Source organism: Agrilus planipennis, unplaced genomic scaffold (assembly GCF_000699045.2).
Source record: "Agrilus planipennis isolate EAB-ADULT unplaced genomic scaffold, Apla_2.0 scaffold237, whole genome shotgun sequence".
Classification (NCBI taxonomy): Eukaryota; Metazoa; Arthropoda; class Insecta; order Coleoptera; family Buprestidae; genus Agrilus; species Agrilus planipennis.
In genome coordinates, this window is record NW_020438951.1 from 229,474 (window position 1) to 248,045 (window position 18,572).

The 18,572-nt window shown below is 31.6% G+C and overlaps 5 protein-coding genes across 7 annotated transcripts in view; 3 read left to right on the plus strand and 2 right to left on the minus strand.

Annotated features, from left to right (window-relative positions):
• LOC108741161 (eukaryotic translation initiation factor 2A-like) overlaps nt 1-6,221 on the minus strand; it is a 6,432-nt gene extending 211 nt beyond the window's left edge. Inside the window, exons 1-10 of one of the 2 annotated variants that reach the window (XM_025974807.1) lie at nt 6,117-6,221; nt 5,898-6,042; nt 5,554-5,772; nt 5,288-5,497; nt 5,025-5,236; nt 4,722-4,967; nt 4,228-4,412; nt 3,941-4,109; nt 3,395-3,579; nt 3,140-3,287 (exon numbers count right to left, since the gene is read on the minus strand). In XM_025974807.1, coding sequence (XP_025830592.1) covers nt 3,162-3,287; nt 3,395-3,579; nt 3,941-4,109; nt 4,228-4,412; nt 4,722-4,967; nt 5,025-5,236; nt 5,288-5,497; nt 5,554-5,772; nt 5,898-6,042; nt 6,117-6,141 — 1,722 coding nt within the window. In that variant the 5' untranslated portion in view covers nt 6,142-6,221 and the 3' untranslated portion in view covers nt 3,140-3,161. Of the gene's footprint in view, nt 1-3,039; nt 3,288-3,394; nt 3,580-3,940; nt 4,110-4,227; nt 4,413-4,721; nt 4,968-5,024; nt 5,237-5,287; nt 5,498-5,553; nt 5,773-5,897; nt 6,043-6,116 lie in introns of those variants that run through there. The other variant, XM_018475849.1, reaches the window with a different exon arrangement.
• LOC108741141 (eukaryotic translation initiation factor 2A-like) lies at nt 2-2,906 on the minus strand (the record flags this gene model as incomplete). Its single annotated transcript, XM_025974819.1, has 10 exons — nt 2,840-2,906; nt 2,621-2,765; nt 2,277-2,495; nt 2,011-2,220; nt 1,748-1,959; nt 1,445-1,690; nt 951-1,135; nt 664-832; nt 118-302; nt 2-10 (listed from the first exon to the last, which is right to left on the minus strand). Coding segments are annotated over exons 1-10 (1,605 nt in total), but the record flags the coding sequence as incomplete, so codon positions are not given.
• Nucleotides 6,222-6,244: 23 nt separating the features above from the next.
• LOC108741162 (kinetochore protein NUF2-like) lies at nt 6,245-7,854 on the plus strand. The gene is made up of 2 exons (XM_018475850.2): nt 6,245-6,336; nt 6,413-7,854. The coding sequence occupies exons 1-2, from the start codon at nt 6,334-6,336 to the stop codon at nt 7,739-7,741; spliced, it is 1,332 nt and encodes a 443-aa protein (XP_018331352.1). The 5' UTR covers nt 6,245-6,333; the 3' UTR covers nt 7,742-7,854.
• A 144-nt stretch (nt 7,855-7,998) lies between these two features.
• Nucleotides 7,999-10,570, plus strand: LOC108741164 (hyccin). The gene is made up of 5 exons (XM_018475852.2): nt 7,999-8,408; nt 8,463-8,630; nt 8,718-9,231; nt 9,539-9,673; nt 9,817-10,570. The coding sequence occupies exons 1-5, from the start codon at nt 8,253-8,255 to the stop codon at nt 10,143-10,145; spliced, it is 1,302 nt and encodes a 433-aa protein (XP_018331354.1). The 5' UTR covers nt 7,999-8,252; the 3' UTR covers nt 10,146-10,570.
• A 788-nt stretch (nt 10,571-11,358) lies between these two features.
• On the plus strand, nt 11,359-18,211 carry LOC108741157 (UDP-glucose:glycoprotein glucosyltransferase). 2 transcript variants are annotated; one of them, XM_018475843.2, is made up of 20 exons: nt 11,360-11,589; nt 11,647-11,882; nt 11,949-12,178; nt 12,239-12,436; nt 12,523-12,692; nt 12,749-12,944; nt 13,071-13,505; nt 13,798-14,019; nt 14,136-14,744; nt 14,920-15,111; nt 15,166-15,406; nt 15,476-15,761; nt 15,843-16,052; nt 16,255-16,479; nt 16,549-16,716; nt 16,774-16,945; nt 17,010-17,192; nt 17,304-17,696; nt 17,808-17,955; nt 18,016-18,211. In XM_018475843.2, the coding sequence occupies exons 2-20, from the start codon at nt 11,648-11,650 to the stop codon at nt 18,045-18,047; spliced, it is 4,545 nt and encodes a 1,514-aa protein (XP_018331345.1). In that variant the 5' UTR covers nt 11,360-11,589; nt 11,647; the 3' UTR covers nt 18,048-18,211. The 2 variants fall into 2 exon arrangements, with proteins under 2 accessions (XP_018331344.1, XP_018331345.1); XM_018475842.2 differs by having other exon boundaries at nt 11,359-11,589; nt 16,549-16,945.
• The last annotated feature ends 361 nt before the right edge of the window (nt 18,212-18,572 follow it).

Below are 18,572 nucleotides of genomic sequence, written 5' to 3' on the forward strand. Positions count from 1 at the left end.
CGTCCAATTTCTACACAATTACAAAGCGCAAAATTAATTCTGTTAATGTTAATGGAAAGAAAGAGAAGCATACAGAAAAACTTCGTCTAAGTTTAAAAAAAATATATTCTACATCACCTTTTTTATATTTTTTATTTTCTTGTCTTTTTCGGTGTCCCCTGTTAGACTGACTTTTACATTATTGTCAGAAACTGGTATCGGTTCCACCTCATCTTCGTCCTTTTCGTCTTGTTTTCTCGCCTTTCGATTTTCTCGTTTCTTTCGTTGCTTTAATGCTTGTTTAGATGGTCCTTTAGCACTACCTATTAGAAAAAAAAAACATTCAACAATTTTATAATAATATAAGATTTTCAGAGATATATCAATTACTATAAATTTTTGGTTTGAAATTCCTCCTATTAGATTATTAAATCTTGGAATATGAAGTTGAAACACTTCATTCTTTTTAAAAATATATACAGTAAACGCCTGATAGTGTGAACATTTCAATACGTAAACCTTCGCTTATAGAAACGAATGTCCGCACTAGAAGGTTTTAGGTAGAAGAGATTTGCTGAATTTAATTCTGTGGATTACTCTTAATGTATACAGGTTGGAAGTTGGAAGAGTGCTCGATATCTCACATCAAAGACTTCCTTATTATCTACAAAAGTACATAGCTACCTGGTCGTAAGTCATCGGTATCATCGTGAAGATTGAATGCAACTGTAGGTCTATTTCTTGCTGAAGGAGGTCTATATACTTGCTTTGAAGCTTGTGGCTGTGCCGGCTGTATACCATCCACTTTTTCAGAAGAAATTTTCGGTTCCTTGAATGTGTCTTTGGGAACAGGCTAAACAAACCAGCAATAACTTTGTACTCAACTTATACTAAAGTAACGTATACAAATATAACAAAAAAATGTTGACAATTCTTAGATTCTAAAATGATGTACTAATAGGAAAAATTACCTTCCAAAATACGTCGTACAGTTCGTCTTGTTGACTCCACGGTCTTTCAAAAATTAATGTTCCTGAGTAATGCCATATTTTATAGCCGTTACCTATTCTAAGTCGTGGAGAAGTGGTTGCAGTTAAAAAGTAAACACCATCCGGGGACCAGTGTAACAGGGTTGAATCAGGAGCCTCACAAGTCCCTAAATTATTATTTATTACTTATATATGTATTAGAAGCGACAAAATTCGTTTTACTGTGCAATTTTAAGTATATTAATTAATAGAAGTTGAAAAGAATAAATTTAGTAGAAAAATAAATTCTACTCTATGTCTACAATTGTAAAGTAAATTAATAAGTTTTGAGATTTCTACATAAACTGTCCCTACATACTTTTGGGGCATTTGATAAAACAGAAATAGACGAAAATAGAAATTTACTAAAGTCTTGTTTTTGTACTTCATGATTTGAAATTGAAAACTCTTTATGAAAAAATAGATTATAAAGTTACCTATTAACTTCCGAGAATTTGCATCCCATAGCTGTATCTGTCCTCTTAAATTTCCAAAACCACCAATTAAAAGTATATTGCCAAATGGATTGTAGTAAATGCTATTTTGGGGGCCACCACCTAATTCGAAGACTGACTCACATTTGGTATTGTAGAGAGTCGCTCTTGCCGGCATAAAACCATAAACTACACAAAATTCGTGTCCTTTTGGTGACCAAGCAACGCTGTAAATCGGACCTTCCTTGCCTAAATTTTTTTGCAACATGTTACATGAAATACAAAAATACTACTAATCAAAATTACTTAATGTGACAATGGCAACCTCTCCACTGGTTGAAATGAAATGTAAGCCTTGTTTACCATAATAAGAACCACCAGTCTTATCAACTTCAGTATTAGTAAGCAGTAAAGCACTTGTGCCATTTGGATTCCAGTAATATTCTACTTTGTCTGCTTGAAAAAAGCTTTTATTTGCAACTGCCTGTTGATTTTCAAAATTTGGATACTTGAATAATCTTTGGGAAAAAACGATCATTTTATTGCATTCCCAACATTTGAAAAATTACCTTCCAAAAGACGGCTGACCAGGCAAACCAAGAATGTGACAAAGTACATAGTATACACTGCCTGTAGCACTTGGAGACAAAGTGTAAGAAGCAATTTTACAAGAGTTTATGCGATACACAACTTTATCAAGATTGAAATCTTCACAAAATGTAATGTCACTTCCAATTAGTCTTGAAAATACCCTCTCATCTGCACTCCACTGTGGCTCCCTATTAACAAGAAAAACATATTTCTTAAAACATAATTGCTAATTTTAAGTAATTACCAATTAGATTGTTTCTTATGAATAAGGCTTTTCACCAATTCCCCTGTTTCACATTTATAAATATGAAGATTAGGAGAAGCCTGAGGATTTGCATTGCTAACTGTGAATGGCTCCCAACTCATTAAATAAGTCCCTAAGGGTGAAAAGGCAAGGTAATAAGCTTTTACCCCCTCATTAACGGCAACGTCTTTCCAATTATCCGTTTTTACAATATGAAGTCTGTAAAAAGTTGGTATAGTTAATGAAATCAGAGCAGTCTTTTAAACTAATTAGCAAACACCATCAATACAACTTTAATACTTTTCGGAAGTATTATACTTAAATATTAAGAAAATAAAAGTTACCTTTGTCCATTAACATAGGCAAAATACCTTCCATCGGGGCTAAATAACATAGTGCGGCATGTTTTACTTATAACAGGAGTAAACGCATCCAAATTCTTATAATCTGGGGGGCCTAACCCCATGCTCACACCGATTGAGCTACGGACTGTAAACAAACATAATTAGGTGATTTATGTAAATATCATTTTGAATTTTGTTAATTTATGATTTAAAATATACCTGCTATTGGAATAGACGTAGCCATTTTGAGGTTATATCACAATCAACGGCTGCTGTCAAGTTCTATGGATGATAATGTTGAGTTGGAAAACTACTGTTAAAAATATTTTTGTTTTGAATAATCGATTTGTTCGTAGGTTTTAAAATGAAATTATTTATGCACTGATATTAATAAATAAATGTTTCTTAAATAAAGTAGGTGCAATATTATAAGGCATTTATTATGTACAATTGAAAAATTAGTATAAAACAAAAAAATGTTTCGTTATAAAAATACTCTTAACAATCAACAAAACGAACATTCTCCTTGAATTTAAAACAATCACAATTGCAGTTTACTGAGTTCGTCGAGAAGTTCTTTTTCCATTTTTATTTTGGCCACTTGGTTTACTTCTAAAGTCTTCCCTTGGGATTGTTGTTGTTTCAGTTTCCCAATAGCGTCCAATTTCTACACAATTACAAAGCACAAAATTAATTCTGTTAATGTTAATGGAAAGAAAGAGAAGCATACAGAAAAACTTCGTCTAAGTTTAAAAAAAATATATTCTACATCACCTTTTTTATATTTTTTATTTTCTTGTCTTTTTCGGTGTCCCCTGTTAGACTGACTTTTACATTATTGTCAGAAACTGGTATCGGTTCCACCTCATCTTCGTCCTTTTCGTCTTGTTTTCTCGCCTTTCGATTTTCTCGTTTCTTTCGTTGCTTTAATGCTTGTTTAGATGGTCCTTTAGCACTACCTATTAGAAAAAAAAAACATTCAACAATTTTATAATAATATAAGATTTTCAGAGATATATCAATTACTATAAATTTTTGGTTTGAAATTCCTCCTATTAGATTATTAAATCTTGGAATATGAAGTTGAAACACTTCATTCTTTTTAAAAATATATACAGTAAACGCCTGATAGTGTGAACATTTCAATACGTAAACCTTCGCTTATAGAAACGAATGTCCGCACTAGAAGGTTTTAGGTAGAAGAGATTTGCTGAATTTAATTCTGTGGATTACTCTTAATGTATACAGGTTGGAAGTTGGAAGAGTGCTCGATATCTCACATCAAAGACTTCCTTATTATCTACAAAAGTACATAGCTACCTGGTCGTAAGTCATCGGTATCATCGTGAAGATTGAATGCAACTGTAGGTCTATTTCTTGCTGAAGGAGGTCTATATACTTGCTTTGAAGCTTGTGGCTGTGCCGGCTGTATACCATCCACTTTTTCAGAAGAAATTTTCGGTTCCTTGAATGTGTCTTTGGGAACAGGCTAAACAAACCAGCAATAACTTTGTACTCAACTTATACTAAAGTAACGTATACAAATATAACAAAAAAATGTTGACAATTCTTAGATTCTAAAATGATGTACTAATAGGAAAAATTACCTTCCAAAATACGTCGTACAGTTCGTCTTGTTGACTCCACGGTCTTTCAAAAATTAATGTTCCTGAGTAATGCCATATTTTATAGCCGTTACCTATTCTAAGTCGTGGAGAAGTGGTTGCAGTTAAAAAGTAAACACCATCCGGGGACCAGTGTAACAGGGTTGAATCAGGAGCCTCACAAGTCCCTAAATTATTATTTATTACTTATATATGTATTAGAAGCGACAAAATTCGTTTTACTGTGCAATTTTAAGTATATTAATTAATAGAAGTTGAAAAGAATAAATTTAGTAGAAAAATAAATTCTACTCTATGTCTACAATTGTAAAGTAAATTAATAAGTTTTGAGATTTCTACATAAACTGTCCCTACATACTTTTGGGGCATTTGATAAAACAGAAATAGACGAAAATAGAAATTTACTAAAGTCTTGTTTTTGTACTTCATGATTTGAAATTGAAAACTCTTTATGAAAAAATAGATTATAAAGTTACCTATTAACTTCCGAGAATTTGCATCCCATAGCTGTATCTGTCCTCTTAAATTTCCAAAACCACCAATTAAAAGTATATTGCCAAATGGATTGTAGTAAATGCTATTTTGGGGGCCACCACCTAATTCGAAGACTGACTCACATTTGGTATTGTAGAGAGTCGCTCTTGCCGGCATAAAACCATAAACTACACAAAATTCGTGTCCTTTTGGTGACCAAGCAACGCTGTAAATCGGACCTTCCTTGCCTAAATTTTTTTGCAACATGTTACATGAAATACAAAAATACTACTAATCAAAATTACTTAATGTGACAATGGCAACCTCTCCACTGGTTGAAATGAAATGTAAGCCTTGTTTACCATAATAAGAACCACCAGTCTTATCAACTTCAGTATTAGTAAGCAGTAAAGCACTTGTGCCATTTGGATTCCAGTAATATTCTACTTTGTCTGCTTGAAAAAAGCTTTTATTTGCAACTGCCTGTTGATTTTCAAAATTTGGATACTTGAATAATCTTTGGGAAAAAACGATCATTTTATTGCATTCCCAACATTTGAAAAATTACCTTCCAAAAGACGGCTGACCAGGCAAACCAAGAATGTGACAAAGTACATAGTATACACTGCCTGTAGCACTTGGAGACAAAGTGTAAGAAGCAATTTTACAAGAGTTTATGCGATACACAACTTTATCAAGATTGAAATCTTCACAAAATGTAATGTCACTTCCAATTAGTCTTGAAAATACCCTCTCATCTGCACTCCACTGTGGCTCCCTATTAACAAGAAAAACATATTTCTTAAAACATAATTGCTAATTTTAAGTAATTACCAATTAGATTGTTTCTTATGAATAAGGCTTTTCACCAATTCCCCTGTTTCACATTTATAAATATGAAGATTAGGAGAAGCCTGAGGATTTGCATTGCTAACTGTGAATGGCTCCCAACTCATTAAATAAGTCCCTAAGGGTGAAAAGGCAAGGTAATAAGCTTTTACCCCCTCATTAACGGCAACGTCTTTCCAATTATCCGTTTTTACAATATGAAGTCTGTAAAAAGTTGGTATAGTTAATGAAATCAGAGCAGTCTTTTAAACTAATTAGCAAACACCATCAATACAACTTTAATACTTTTCGGAAGTATTATACTTAAATATTAAGAAAATAAAAGTTACCTTTGTCCATTAACATAGGCAAAATACCTTCCATCGGGGCTAAATAACATAGTGCGGCATGTTTTACTTATAACAGGAGTAAACGCATCCAAATTCTTATAATCTGGGGGGCCTAACCCCATGCTCACACCGATTGAGCTACGGACTGTAAACAAACATAATTAGGTGATTTATGTAAATATCATTTTGAATTTTGTTAATTTATGATTTAAAATATACCTGCTATTGGAATAGACGTAGCCATTTTGAGGTTATATCACAATCAACGGCTGCTGTCAAGTTCTATGGTTAACGTTGAGACGACGGTTATTATTCGTGCATTGTATTGAAGTTTAAAACCATATTTTTAAAACGTTTAAAAAAACAAGGACTGTTAAACCAAGAAGTTTGTATTCAACAATTCTTCAGTTGTGTCTTTTAAACTTAAGTATTAAATATGGTATGTATAAAGTTTTGAAATATTCTGTTTTCTTCGAATTTTCAATAAGTATATGATACAAAACATTGCTTTTTAGAATGAGTGTGAAGATGAATTACAAGTTATTCTTGATATGTTACAAACATATCTTCCTAATTTTCAAGTGTCGAAATCTGATTTTCAACAACCTTCTTCAAATTTTGTTGTCACTTTATATGCAAATTTAATTAATAAAATAATTGAAGATACAGCTGGTGATAACATGGAAGACCCTGCTCCATTTAAGGGAGTAATAAACCTAAATGATGAAGAAACCAGCATTTTTACAATATTTGATTACATTTCCTCTATATACAATCATCTTGGTTATCAATTTTTTAATTTGACCGATTTATACTGCCCAAGTGCAAAAAGAACTAAATGTGTTTGCAAAACATTACTTATGTTTTTGGAAAATTTAGATGATGCATCTGAGGCTTTCTCTGAAATTGAAAATAGAGTGTTACAGGAAGCAATATGTGAAAAGAATAATTATAATCTGAAAAATGATTTACAAAGGGAATTGAGTGAAAAAGCCAATTCTGTAGGTGCTTTAAAAACAGAAAGTGACAAATTGGTTTTAGAATATTCTGAAATGCACAAGAAAGAGTCAGATTTGAAGTTGGAACATGAACAGGAAACTAAAAACATTTTACTAGAACAAGTAGCAGTAAATCAGAAAATGGAGATGTTGACAATTGATGAAGATGGGATTTTAAGATTAGAAAAAGAGCAAGCTATGTTGCAAGAGGAAGTTGTAAATACTGAAGAAGTTGAAAATGTAAAGGATTCAATTGAAAAAATTCACAATCATATTTGTCAACTTGAAGAAGAAATTGTAGGTTTTGAAGGTTGTTTAGAATGCAAAAGGAGTGAACTAAATGCTTATGAAGAAGTGTATTTAAAGCTTGAGAAATTCCAGCATACAGAAATATCTGAACTGGAAAAGCTACATAAATTGAGACTAAGCATTAAAAATCTAGAAGAACAAATTTCTTTAGCTGATAAAACCCTTTTAGAATTGAAGGCATCAAAAGTGAAGCACAAAGAAAAAACTAAACAATTAAAAAAGGACATAATAGAAAAAGAACTAGTTTTTACTAATGAAAAAAGGAGTTTATCTTCAAAGCTTCAATCACTAGAAGAAAATAAAAAACAAAAAGAAAAGTTAGTTGTCCATCTTCAAGAACAAGAAAAGAACTTGATAGACCAATTGAATTCTGTAAAAAAGGATTTAGAAATTATGGACAAGGAAGGTGAAGAAATGCATGAACTTTTTCGAGAAGCTTGTAGTGAAATAATTGTTTCAACTAATAATACAACTGAAGCTGTTAGGAGAATATTAACTGGTTTAGAAAGTAAAGTTTATCAAGTACATGGCAGTTAAGTTAATTTGAAAGGAAAAACACTGTTTAACGTATCTAATTATCTTTACCAATTTTTTCTTTTAGATTATAGATTCTTATACATTTAAAAAAAATATATTTCTTAGAATTTGAAGTAAGACTTTCTTTTGTTCTTCAAATTTAAATATTTAAATTCAAATTATAATTCTATAGCAACGCTCCAAACGTGAATTAAAGCAACTAAATTGCAGTGACCTATATCAGTTGTGACAGTTTGAAAGTTTGTATTATCTATGGTTTTTATTTCGTAAAAGATAGGTTAACAAATATTTAAAAAAACAAAAAAAATTAACATGTTTGCAAAGAATAAATGTTCTTACATTGATTAAACTCCAATTTTGGTTTATTTACATTTTCAAAATTAAATGTTCGATTTAGGAAAAGTGGTTTATACCGACAATGAAGATATTACTGCAATTATAATATAATTATCATCTAACCTTCAGACGTTCCAGAAGTTTGTGTTCAATATCTCAAAATAGAGGAGAAATTATGGCAGATGTTTTAGTCTTAGACTGGCTAGATGAATTTGAATTTCTTACTGAATGTGAATTTCATACGTTTGCTGCAGAGCAAGAGCACAATCAGGAAATCATTCTGTCTATATATGTTATCTTGGGGGATACTTCTAAATCAAAATATGGAAATGTAAACTGAATAATCACACACTACAAGCGGCAATTAACATTTGTATCATTTTAGCTCCCTGAAAGAATATGTAAACAATTTTTTGCTTTCAATCGTTCAGGAGAAGAACATTTAAAACATTTTGTACTTCAATTTATACCATCTCTTATATTACTACATTTAAATGATAAAAAATTATGTCCATCTCTGGAGCCTTTGTTAATAAGTGTTTATAATCTAGATGTAAGTTTAAAATAATATTATTCAACGATTAATTTGTAAGAGGCTTAAGTATAGATTTATATCATGCTCATATTTCTGTTTTTGTAGATTGTTGATTCAAAAGGTCAACCAAGAGTGATATCATTTAGACTCCCTAGTATAGCACAATCTTCAATTTATCATGATTCTTCAAATCTTGAATCTGCATTTCTTGCTGAAAATGCATTAAGACGCTGGGAAGAATGCAATACTAAATTAGTAAATTGGGGTCCTTTGCCTCAAGTTGAAAGCTTCAATGCACAAAATAGGCAAAGAGTACTTGCTGCTTTAACATTTTTATACAATCAATATGTTGCTAACATAAATATACAAAGTGTTGAACATGCCTGTAAGGCAATTTCCCGCATTGTTAGTCAAGGGTTTATTTCCAGTGGAAGTTCAAGAACATCCACTGAAAGTGATACCCTCCACTCTGCATTATTTCCACATAGGCTAGCAGTATCCAGTCCACTTCTGATTGAGTTTCTGCATGTCACTTATCATGCTTTAGAACGAGGTGCCAATGGAGCTGGACAAACACTCAATGATATTACTCAGCGTGCTACATATGAATGTTATGCAGGTAATTTACTAATTAGTTTTAATCAAATGGTTCCTTTAACTTAATATGAAGTGATAAAAAAAGGGTAGATACCCCATAGTGTATAGCCTTATCTTAATGAATTTATATTCACTTCACTGGGGAATTACTAAATTCTCCATTAATTATATCTGGCTCAACAGCAATGAAGAAATATCGACTTGTAAGTTCAATGGTCATTCTTTTCTATAAGAATTGACACTATTGAGTATCTAGTGTAATTATAAAAAAGTATTTGCATTTAATTTTTATTGTTGCTGGTGTTACAGTTAATTAATCGTTTTTTCAGATGTTCTTCTAGTGGCATATGCTGTAAGAAATGCTCTGCATTTTTCCCCTGCTGTTTCAGTTTCCCTACCACAGCCTCACTCAGTTTCCAAAACCATGATAACTAATGCTTCATTTAGAACGAAAAAACTGCCAGGTATTATTGTTATTTAATGTGTAGCTAAAATGTTTATATGTTGTACATTTCTTTTCTTATTATTGTAGTTGTAGTTATTTTTCGTGCTGGAATGTTTTGTTTTAACAAACTTTACCCCTGTTTATTAATTAATTAAATTGTAGATGACATTCCAATTCAAACAGAAGAATCGGAAGCACCGTTAAGTTCGATAACAGAGGAGCAGGAAGATACTGAAAAAAACCGAACACGTTCAGGTAGTGCTCTTAAGCATCTACCGAAGTTACCAGGTCTTAGTAAGAAGCCGAAACATCAGAATAAGGGCAGTCCGACGCCTCAGCGACATAGTGCCGAACCTGAACCAACAACTGATAACATTGAAATGCGTATTGCAGCAGGTGCAGGTGACCAAGTTAGTCTTGTGTCGGGTGCCTTCTCGGACACGTCTGGAGGGGACGAAACGCCCCATGCGGTCCACGTAAGCGCAGTATAAGGAAGTCGTTGGAGAAAGTTGTGTGATTGAGAAGGTTTACTACAATCTTAATCGAATTAGTTAATAAGTAGCCAAGAAATTCGAAAATGTATATCAACAGCACAAATAAGAAGAGAACGGCTGTTGATTTACATAATGTAAGTACTTAATATCGAGTACATTATACATATTTTGAAATTTCATAAGTCTACTAACTGTTGATTTTGGTTTTAAAATACATTTAGGAATTTCATTCACTCAAAAATTTAATACTCGTAAGTGATTTTCGAGTTTTTTTACGTGAAAAGATTAAACTAGCCAAATATTTTGTAGTTGAAGCTTATTTTGAATAAGAATGATTGAAAAATATAAACATTGTAAAAATTGTTATTAGGAATTAATAAGAAAAAGATATTTAACTAAATACAACTCAATTTTGTTTCTGATTGATGCGTTTTAATTATTTTGGTGATTATACTTCTGAATTTTTAGTTTTGAATGGTTCCCAAACGATAACGAATGATAAAATAGTAAATAAAAAAATGTATTTTTGATGTATATAAATGTCTTCTTTCTTTATAAATTAAAAATTATCTAATAAAACCCCTTGAAACTATTGCAATAAAAGGGAAATACTTTCCTTAGGTGTGTGTTTATAATAATGAATATTTGTATGTTATGAGAGCTAACTGTTTTTATATCCTCAATAAGTAAATTTCTGTTTTAAATTATAGATTATAGTGTCAGTACAATAACTAATATACCAAATAATAATGTGATAAAATTTAAACAAAAAAAAATCACATTATACAAATTCAATTCTTAAACAAGTTGTAATGTATGTAGGAAGGTGATAATAAAAGCTGTTTTTAATTAAAAACCTAGGAGTGTAATTGAAGAAGGCATTTAATTAAGTCTCCAGTTTTCTAAATAAAATGTGATTTTACCATTTCTCTCTTTACAAACTATTATACCATCTATACACACATAAATATTATGTATGATATACTTATTACTCTAATATAAACTGTTAATTAAATGATTGGTTTTTTTTTATTAAAAATAGAAACGACAAAATTTTTTTACCCATAAGGTTGACTAAATGAAAATTTAATTTAATATTCAAAGTATAATTTTTAAATTAAATTAGGGTGCATCCCCTAACACAAAGTTCGTGTTTGTTGGCTTGCTTCCATTGGCTAATTTTAAAGTGTCTGCCAGTAATACGTGACGTATACATATATATCAAAGTTTTGTGAATTTTGACAACATAACCACAACGAAATTAAATGGTTTTTGTATTATTCAAGAAAATGTAGTGAGTTTAAAGAACGCGTAACGTGGTTTTATATCTTTATATCTTTAAAATATTTATTACACGATTGTAAGCAGCTAATTTTATATTCAATAAATCCGGTGTTGTTATAGGTTATTAGGATCCAATTAAAGTGCTAAGCAGTAGAAGGTTTTTATTAAGTTCTACGTGGTTGCAAATAATTACTTAAGTTCCTTTTTATTTTAGCATGAAGCTGCTCTTAGTTTTATTATGTTTATTATCAATCTGTGATTTTAATTTGCTTACTGCTGCTGGAACTAGAAATAAAAAGGCTAAATCTGTTACAACTTTACTAAATACTAAATGGAGAGCTACCCCCTTAGCTCTAGAGGCTGCAGAATATTTAGCAGACGAAAATATAGACCTCTATTGGAGTTTTATAGATGGTATAAGTAATTTAAAACCTGCTCTTTATGAAATAGGTAAGTTGCAATATTATTCCATATATATCGAAAGGACAAAGATATAAAGAAGTTTTAAATATGTAGGAAATGAAAAACAACAATATGATAAGGTAACTGAAATCATATCCAAGCTTGTCTCCAGTTCTCAAGAGATGTTACTTAAATTTGGATTGTCACTTCATATTTATTCCCCAAAAGTTGAAATGTTTGATCAGATTGCAAAAGAGCAAGATCTTCCCTCCTGCCCCATAGTAGTGGATGTTGCTGGGAAATTTTTATGTAATTTGGATGAAATTGAAAGAAGAATAGAAGATGTAAGCAATTATAAAGATGTTTAGTTTTAGTGGGACTACTTTTGTTTAATTCCTTTACAGTTACAATTGGAATCTGGCTCTGTGAAAAATCCTGGCTTTTATAGGATAGATCATCATTATCCTGGATCTGAAAATAAGAGTGTACTTGCCATTTTATATGGTGAGTTAGGAACAAAAGCATTTCCACCATTCCATGAAAAATTAAAGAATTTAGCTCTTGATGGTAAAATTGATTACATTTTAAGACACTATATCGAGGTAAGCAATGTCTTTTATACATTTGGATAGTTAAACTGTAATGTATTTTTTCTAGTTTTGTAATAATGCATATTTATTCCTTATAGAAAAGAGCAGATAAGCAATTAAGATTGTCTGGATATGGTGTTGAATTGCAAATGAAATCTACAGAATACAAAGTGCAAGATGATGCACAGCTTCATGACAGCAATGAAGCTCAAGAAGGTGAAGATGAAGAAGATGCAGAAGTTGAGGGATTTAATTTTGCAATATTAAAGTAATTTAATTTATTCTCCTTGTAATAATAACTTCAGAATATATTTTACATTAAAGGAAATTATTTCCTGATGTGAAGAAGGATTTGGATAAATTTAAACAACATTTAGAGGAATCTTCTAGTGAAATGGCTCCTTTGAAAGTTTGGCAATTTCAAGAACTAAGTTTGCAAGCAGCTGAAAGAATAATGAGCTCACCAAAAGATGAAGTATTAAACATTTTTACCCATGTTTCCCAAAACTTTCCTGTATTGGTAAGTATAAGAATTAGAATTAAAATACAAAAAATAATTGTTTATGACAAAAGTTAAAACACCAAAGGATTATAAGAGTTGCTGTGATCTTACTTTATTTCTGTTTGTTTCTTCCGTTCTTTTTAGGCAAAATCTTTAGTGAAAACTGTCGTAAAACCAGAACTTAAATCAGAAATTTTAAAAAATCAAGACATGTTTGCTTCAATTCTAAATTTACAACCTTCCGACACTGCCCTTTTTATTAATGGAATGTTCTTTGATGTGGACTTGGTCGACATTTATACACTTTTGGAAGTCATGCGTCAAGAATTAAGAACCATGGAAGGACTATTTCGATTTGGATTTAGAAATAAAACGTTTACTTCGTTGCTTTCGGTAGATTTAAATGGTCCATCAGAAACCCAAGATTTTGCCATAGACGTGCGAGATTCTGCAGTCAACTGGATGAACGATATCGAGAAAGACTCTAAATATCGTAGGTGGCCAACGACTCTGATGGAACTTTTGAAACCAACTTTTCCTGGAATGCTGAGACAAATTCGAAGGAATTTGTTTAATTTGGTAAGAAATGTGCTAAGTTGTAGAGTCATAAGGACATAAGAAAGTAAAACAAAAATTATTAAAAAAAAATTATCTAAAAGTGGACAAATTGGGTGCTTCATAAATATTTATGCAATTTTTCTACATAATAACTATTGAATTACGTTTGAAATATTAAAAACTTAATTATAAATGGTTATGCTGTTCTATAAATTTTACAATTTGTAGAATGTTTAGATCCTATTTAAAAGGGCTGTTTAGGTTTTCGCAGATATTTTTCTATGTAATTTATAATTTTTAATACTTTATTTAGGTTCTTTTAATTGACCCAACGTCTACAGCCTTGAAGGATTTATTAACTCTTGTGGAATCATTATTATATCAATCAGCCCCTTTTAGGATCGGTGTTGTCTTTTCTGTTACTGCAAATCCAAGTATTACAGGGCTAGATGATGCTGGTGTAGCTATGGTATGTGCATACAATTATGTGTCTCAGGAGAAGTCGCCGCTGGAAGCCTTCACCTTTTTGTTGTCGGTAAAGTACAAGATTTCCTTTTAATTCCCTTTTTTGTGTGTTTTTATTGATTGATACTAGAATAATCAGTCAATAATTAAGAAGAAAGTAAATGTTATGGTACTTATGCCTTTCAGGTTTTGAAATCTGCGTCAGGTTCTTCGGTAACTGTAGATGATGTGAAAAAACAACTTGGACAACAATTTAGTGTAGATGTAACTGATGTTTTGGGTGAAGATTCTGACTATGATTTCGGTCGTCAGCTATCCGAAGATTTTCTGCAAAGGTCTGGTTTAACTCCTCTTCCCCAAGCTTTACTAAATGGAGTACCATTGCCGTCATCTCAGGCTATTTTGGACGATTTTGAAGAAGCTATTCTCCAGGAAGTGATAGTTCAGACACCAATAATACAGAAGGCTATTTTCAAAGGAAAACTTCTAGATTCCGATAACGTTCTCGATTATCTTATGAGCCAACAAAATGTTATGCCTCGTTTAAATCAGAGAATACTCAATAAGGACAGTAGTAGTTATCTGGATATGACTGGAATAGCAAAGACTACAATGGATGTGAAGGATCTTCTACAAATGTCAAAAGCTGAAATGACTGCGACTGCTGTAGAAAATTTGAAGTATTTCATTATCCCCAAAAAAAGTGCAAAATATTTTTCAATGACTTACTGGATTGTTGGCGATTTGGATTGTCCTAAAGCAAGAGATTTGCTTTTAACTGCATTACTAAATATGGTATGGTATTTTGAAATTAAATTTTTTGGTCTTTAAAACCCTAAGGTTTAGAGTGTGCGACGAGAAATATTATAATATTGGAAAGTTACACCTTCCCTCTAAGATAAAATAGCTTAAAGTGTTTAGGTTATTAAATATTTAATTTATATATTTATTGAAACGACACTGTTTTTAGAAAATAAATACTGAAAGTAGAGTTACCTTTTTGCCAAATGTGGATGGCAATAAAAATAATTATCTAAATAAATTGGTGCTGGCAGCTTTAGAAGTTCTACCACCTGAAAACGCAACTAATTTTGTCACCGATTTATTAAAAGGCGACAAAATAAATAAATATTTAGAAAACGGCAAAGACATCGAAGTTCCTGTAAGTATTTTTTATGTAACTTGTAAAAGGCTTGAATTAACGAGATTTTTATAGGCTGAAGTTTCATCGAGGATAAAGTCTCAAGAACTTTCTCTTAAAATGCTTAGAGTTTACTGTAAAAGAGTACTTAATTTTAAAGCCGGCGAAAGAGGAGTGATTGCTAATGGTAGGATTTTGGGACCCTTTGGTGAAAACGAAACATTTAATTCAGATGATTTTGCTCTTTTTGAGAGATTTAGTTATACGGTATATGGGGAAAAGATCGAGAAAGCTTTAGAAAATAATGAAGAAGAAGGTGCTCTATTTTATAAACAGTTTTCTATTTTGTGACCCTACATTTACTTGTTTTATTTTCCTTTTTTAGAAATATCTAGTAACAATTTTCTTCGTGCGATATCCATGCTTATCTCTCGCTCCCAAATAAAATCTCGATTCGATATTGCATACTCGGGGGATGAACATTCTGTTATTCACTTGCCAGCTGCTAATTCGGAAAGTCCAGCATTTGAGATTACAGCAGTAGTCGATCCCGTTTCTAGAGGAGCTCAAAAGTTGGGTCCCATTTTGCAAGTTTTACAAGATGTTCTCAATTGTAATATGAAAATATTTTTAAACAGTGCAGAAAAAAATAGCGACATGCCTTTAAAGAGGTAATTACGTAAACGTTTTATTAGAGTATTGGTTATCTACTTTGTGAAATCGCAATATAACTTTGTTTGTTTTCCTTTTAGCTTTTACCGGTTTGTTCTGGAGCCTGAAATCCAGTTTGCAGAGGACGGCCATCAGCTGCCTGGACCAATTGCTAAATTTTCGAACATGCCTACAGCCCCCTTACTAACACAAAACATTCATGTCCCTGATAATTGGCTTGTAGAAGTTGTAAGAGCAGTTTACGATTTGGATAATATTCGACTCGAAAATGTAGACAACGTTGTACACAGGTAAATTGTACTTAATTATTTTTTTATTTAATTTCTAAAGACTAGTAAAAGCAGTAATAGATAAAATTATACAGAAAATTAGCTAATGGATAATATGACTTTTTTTATATTATAATACATTTAACGTTTGTTATTCAAATAACATTTAGAAAATAGACAAATGATACTAATTTCCTTTTAAACCGCATTGAAATTGTTACAGTGAGTATGAGTTAGAGTTTCTTCTTGTGGAAGGTCACTGCTTTGACGCAACTACTGGAAGTGCACCAAGAGGCCTTCAGATAACATTGGGCACTGAAAAGAAACCAGTTATGGTAGATACAATTGTTATGGCTAATTTGGGTTATTTTCAATTAAAAGCCAATCCTGGCGCGTGGCTTCTGCGACTACGTCAAGGAAAAAGCGCTGATATCTACGAAATTGTGGGGTAATTTTTTTTTTAAATTATACAAACTAAAAATCGTCTACACACCAAATGATATTTGAACTTTTGCAGACATGAGGGTAGTGATACTCCCCAAAATTCAAATGATATAAAAGTTCTAATCAGTTCCTTGAGATCAAATGTGATTAAATTAAAGGTGCAAAAGAAACCTGATAAGATGCATGTAGATCTTTTGGCCAGTGACGAAGAAAATTCAGGAATTTGGAACTCCATTACAAGGTATTTTACTTCTATTTTTGTTTGCAATTCAATAAATGTACTATTTATGCGTTTCAGTTCTTTTTCGGGCTCTGACGACGACACTGATGAAAAATTAAACATTTTTTCTGTGGCTTCTGGACATTTGTACGAACGATTTTTAAGAATTATGATGTTATCAGTTATAAAACATACGAAAAGTGCGGTCAAATTTTGGTTTTTGAAAAACTACTTGTCACCGCAATTAAAGGTACGCGTGAAATTTACAAATGAATGTTAGATATTTGGTTTTTTATTTTTATTTTTCTTTCTAGGATTTCCTACCATACATGGCAAAAGAATACGGCTTCGAGTATGAACTTGTTCAGTATAAGTGGCCTAGATGGTTACATCAACAGACCGAGAAGCAAAGAACTATTTGGGGCTATAAGATCCTTTTCTTGGATGTTCTGTTTCCCTTAGACGTTAAAAAGATAATTTTTGTAGATGCAGATCAAGTGAGTAAAGTCTTAAGAAATATCTCAATTTTAATTTTTTCATTTGTATGTATACACACAGTAAAAAATTGTAGTAAACGTCATTCCTTTACAAGTTATTATGGTTATTAGGTTGTTCGTGCGGATTTAAAGGAACTTCAGCAACTTGATTTAGGCGGTGCCCCATACGGTTATACGCCATTCTGTGAGTCGAGAAAAGAAATGGAAGGTTTTCGGTTTTGGAAACACGGTTATTGGAAGAACCATCTGCAAGGGCGAAAATATCATATTTCAGCTCTGTACGTTGTACACTTGAAACAGTTTCGTAGAATAGCTGCGGGAGATAGACTTAGAGGACAGTACCAAGCTCTCAGTCAAGACCCCAACAGTCTGTCGAATTTAGATCAGGATCTTCCCAATAATATGATACATCAGGTTGCTATTAAGTCTCTGCCTCAAGAGTGGTTGTGGTGTGAAACTTGGTGCGATGACGAATCAAAGGAAAAGGCAAAAACTATCGATTTGGTAAGTGCTTCTGTTGTTTTGTGATAGTAATTTCATATCTCCTATCTTCTTCTAATAATTAAAGTTTACATAAAGAATTAAGGTTAATTAATCTCTTGTCGTTCTTTATAGTGTAACAATCCAATGACAAAAGAAGCTAAACTTTCAGCTGCAATGAGGATTCTCCCAGAATGGAAGGAATACGACGAAGAGATTCGACGGTTGCAGAAAAAAATTGACTCTGGTGTTTTAGATGCGGATGTTGAAGATGTTGATGAAGGTATGTGCTTTTAGAGTAGCGTTTCTTTAGTACCTTTCATCTTACTGATTAAATTTTTAGGAGGCAGTCATAATATTCACAGCGAATTATAATGGAGATATTAGGTAAAATAAAGACGTGTAAATATAGATAGGTCAATAAATGTGAACTGTATATCAGAAACAACTTTCCTATACATTTTTCAATAGTATCAACATTACCATGATAGAAGTACATTTTCAATTTTAAAATCACTTTCAATAAAATCTTTCTTTAACTGGTGTTTTATTTATCTTCCTATAAAAAAAGAAAATTCATGCAAGGTATAATTTTTGATAATTCAGTTGTATCCTCTGGTAATATCTGAATAGAAGAAAGTAATTGAAGATATATTAGGAGCAAAGAGGGGCAGAGAAATACCTTGATTAGATCACTGACAACCTTCTGATCGGGAATTTAAAGAAAGACTGGGGATTTTATGACGTTGGAAGTGTAATAGAAGATGGAAAAGGTTGTCAATAGAAATGACAGTATTAATATAAAAAGAATATACATAAAGTATAACGAATAAAGCTATGTGATTTTATTATACTAGTTTTTATAAATTAATTACATTGTAAAAAATAAATAGGTAAGTA

Excerpts from the sequence above, each read along its gene's own strand:
- LOC108741164 (XM_018475852.2), top strand. The coding sequence starts at position 8,253 with ATGGCAGATGTTTTAGTCTTAGACTGGCTAGATGAATTTGAATTTCTT. Across the intron at positions 9,232-9,538 it reads TACATATGAATGTTATGCAG|ATGTTCTTCTAGTGGCATAT; the intron begins GTAATTTACTAA and ends TCGTTTTTTCAG. Across the intron at positions 9,674-9,816 it reads TAGAACGAAAAAACTGCCAG|ATGACATTCCAATTCAAACA; the intron begins GTATTATTGTTA and ends ATTAAATTGTAG.
- LOC108741157 (XM_018475842.2), top strand. The coding sequence starts at position 11,648 with ATGAAGCTGCTCTTAGTTTTATTATGTTTATTATCAATCTGTGATTTT. Across the intron at positions 12,693-12,748 it reads TTTAATTTTGCAATATTAAA|GAAATTATTTCCTGATGTGA; the intron begins GTAATTTAATTT and ends TTTACATTAAAG. Across the intron at positions 17,956-18,015 it reads TGTTGAAGATGTTGATGAAG|GAGGCAGTCATAATATTCAC; the intron begins GTATGTGCTTTT and ends TTAAATTTTTAG.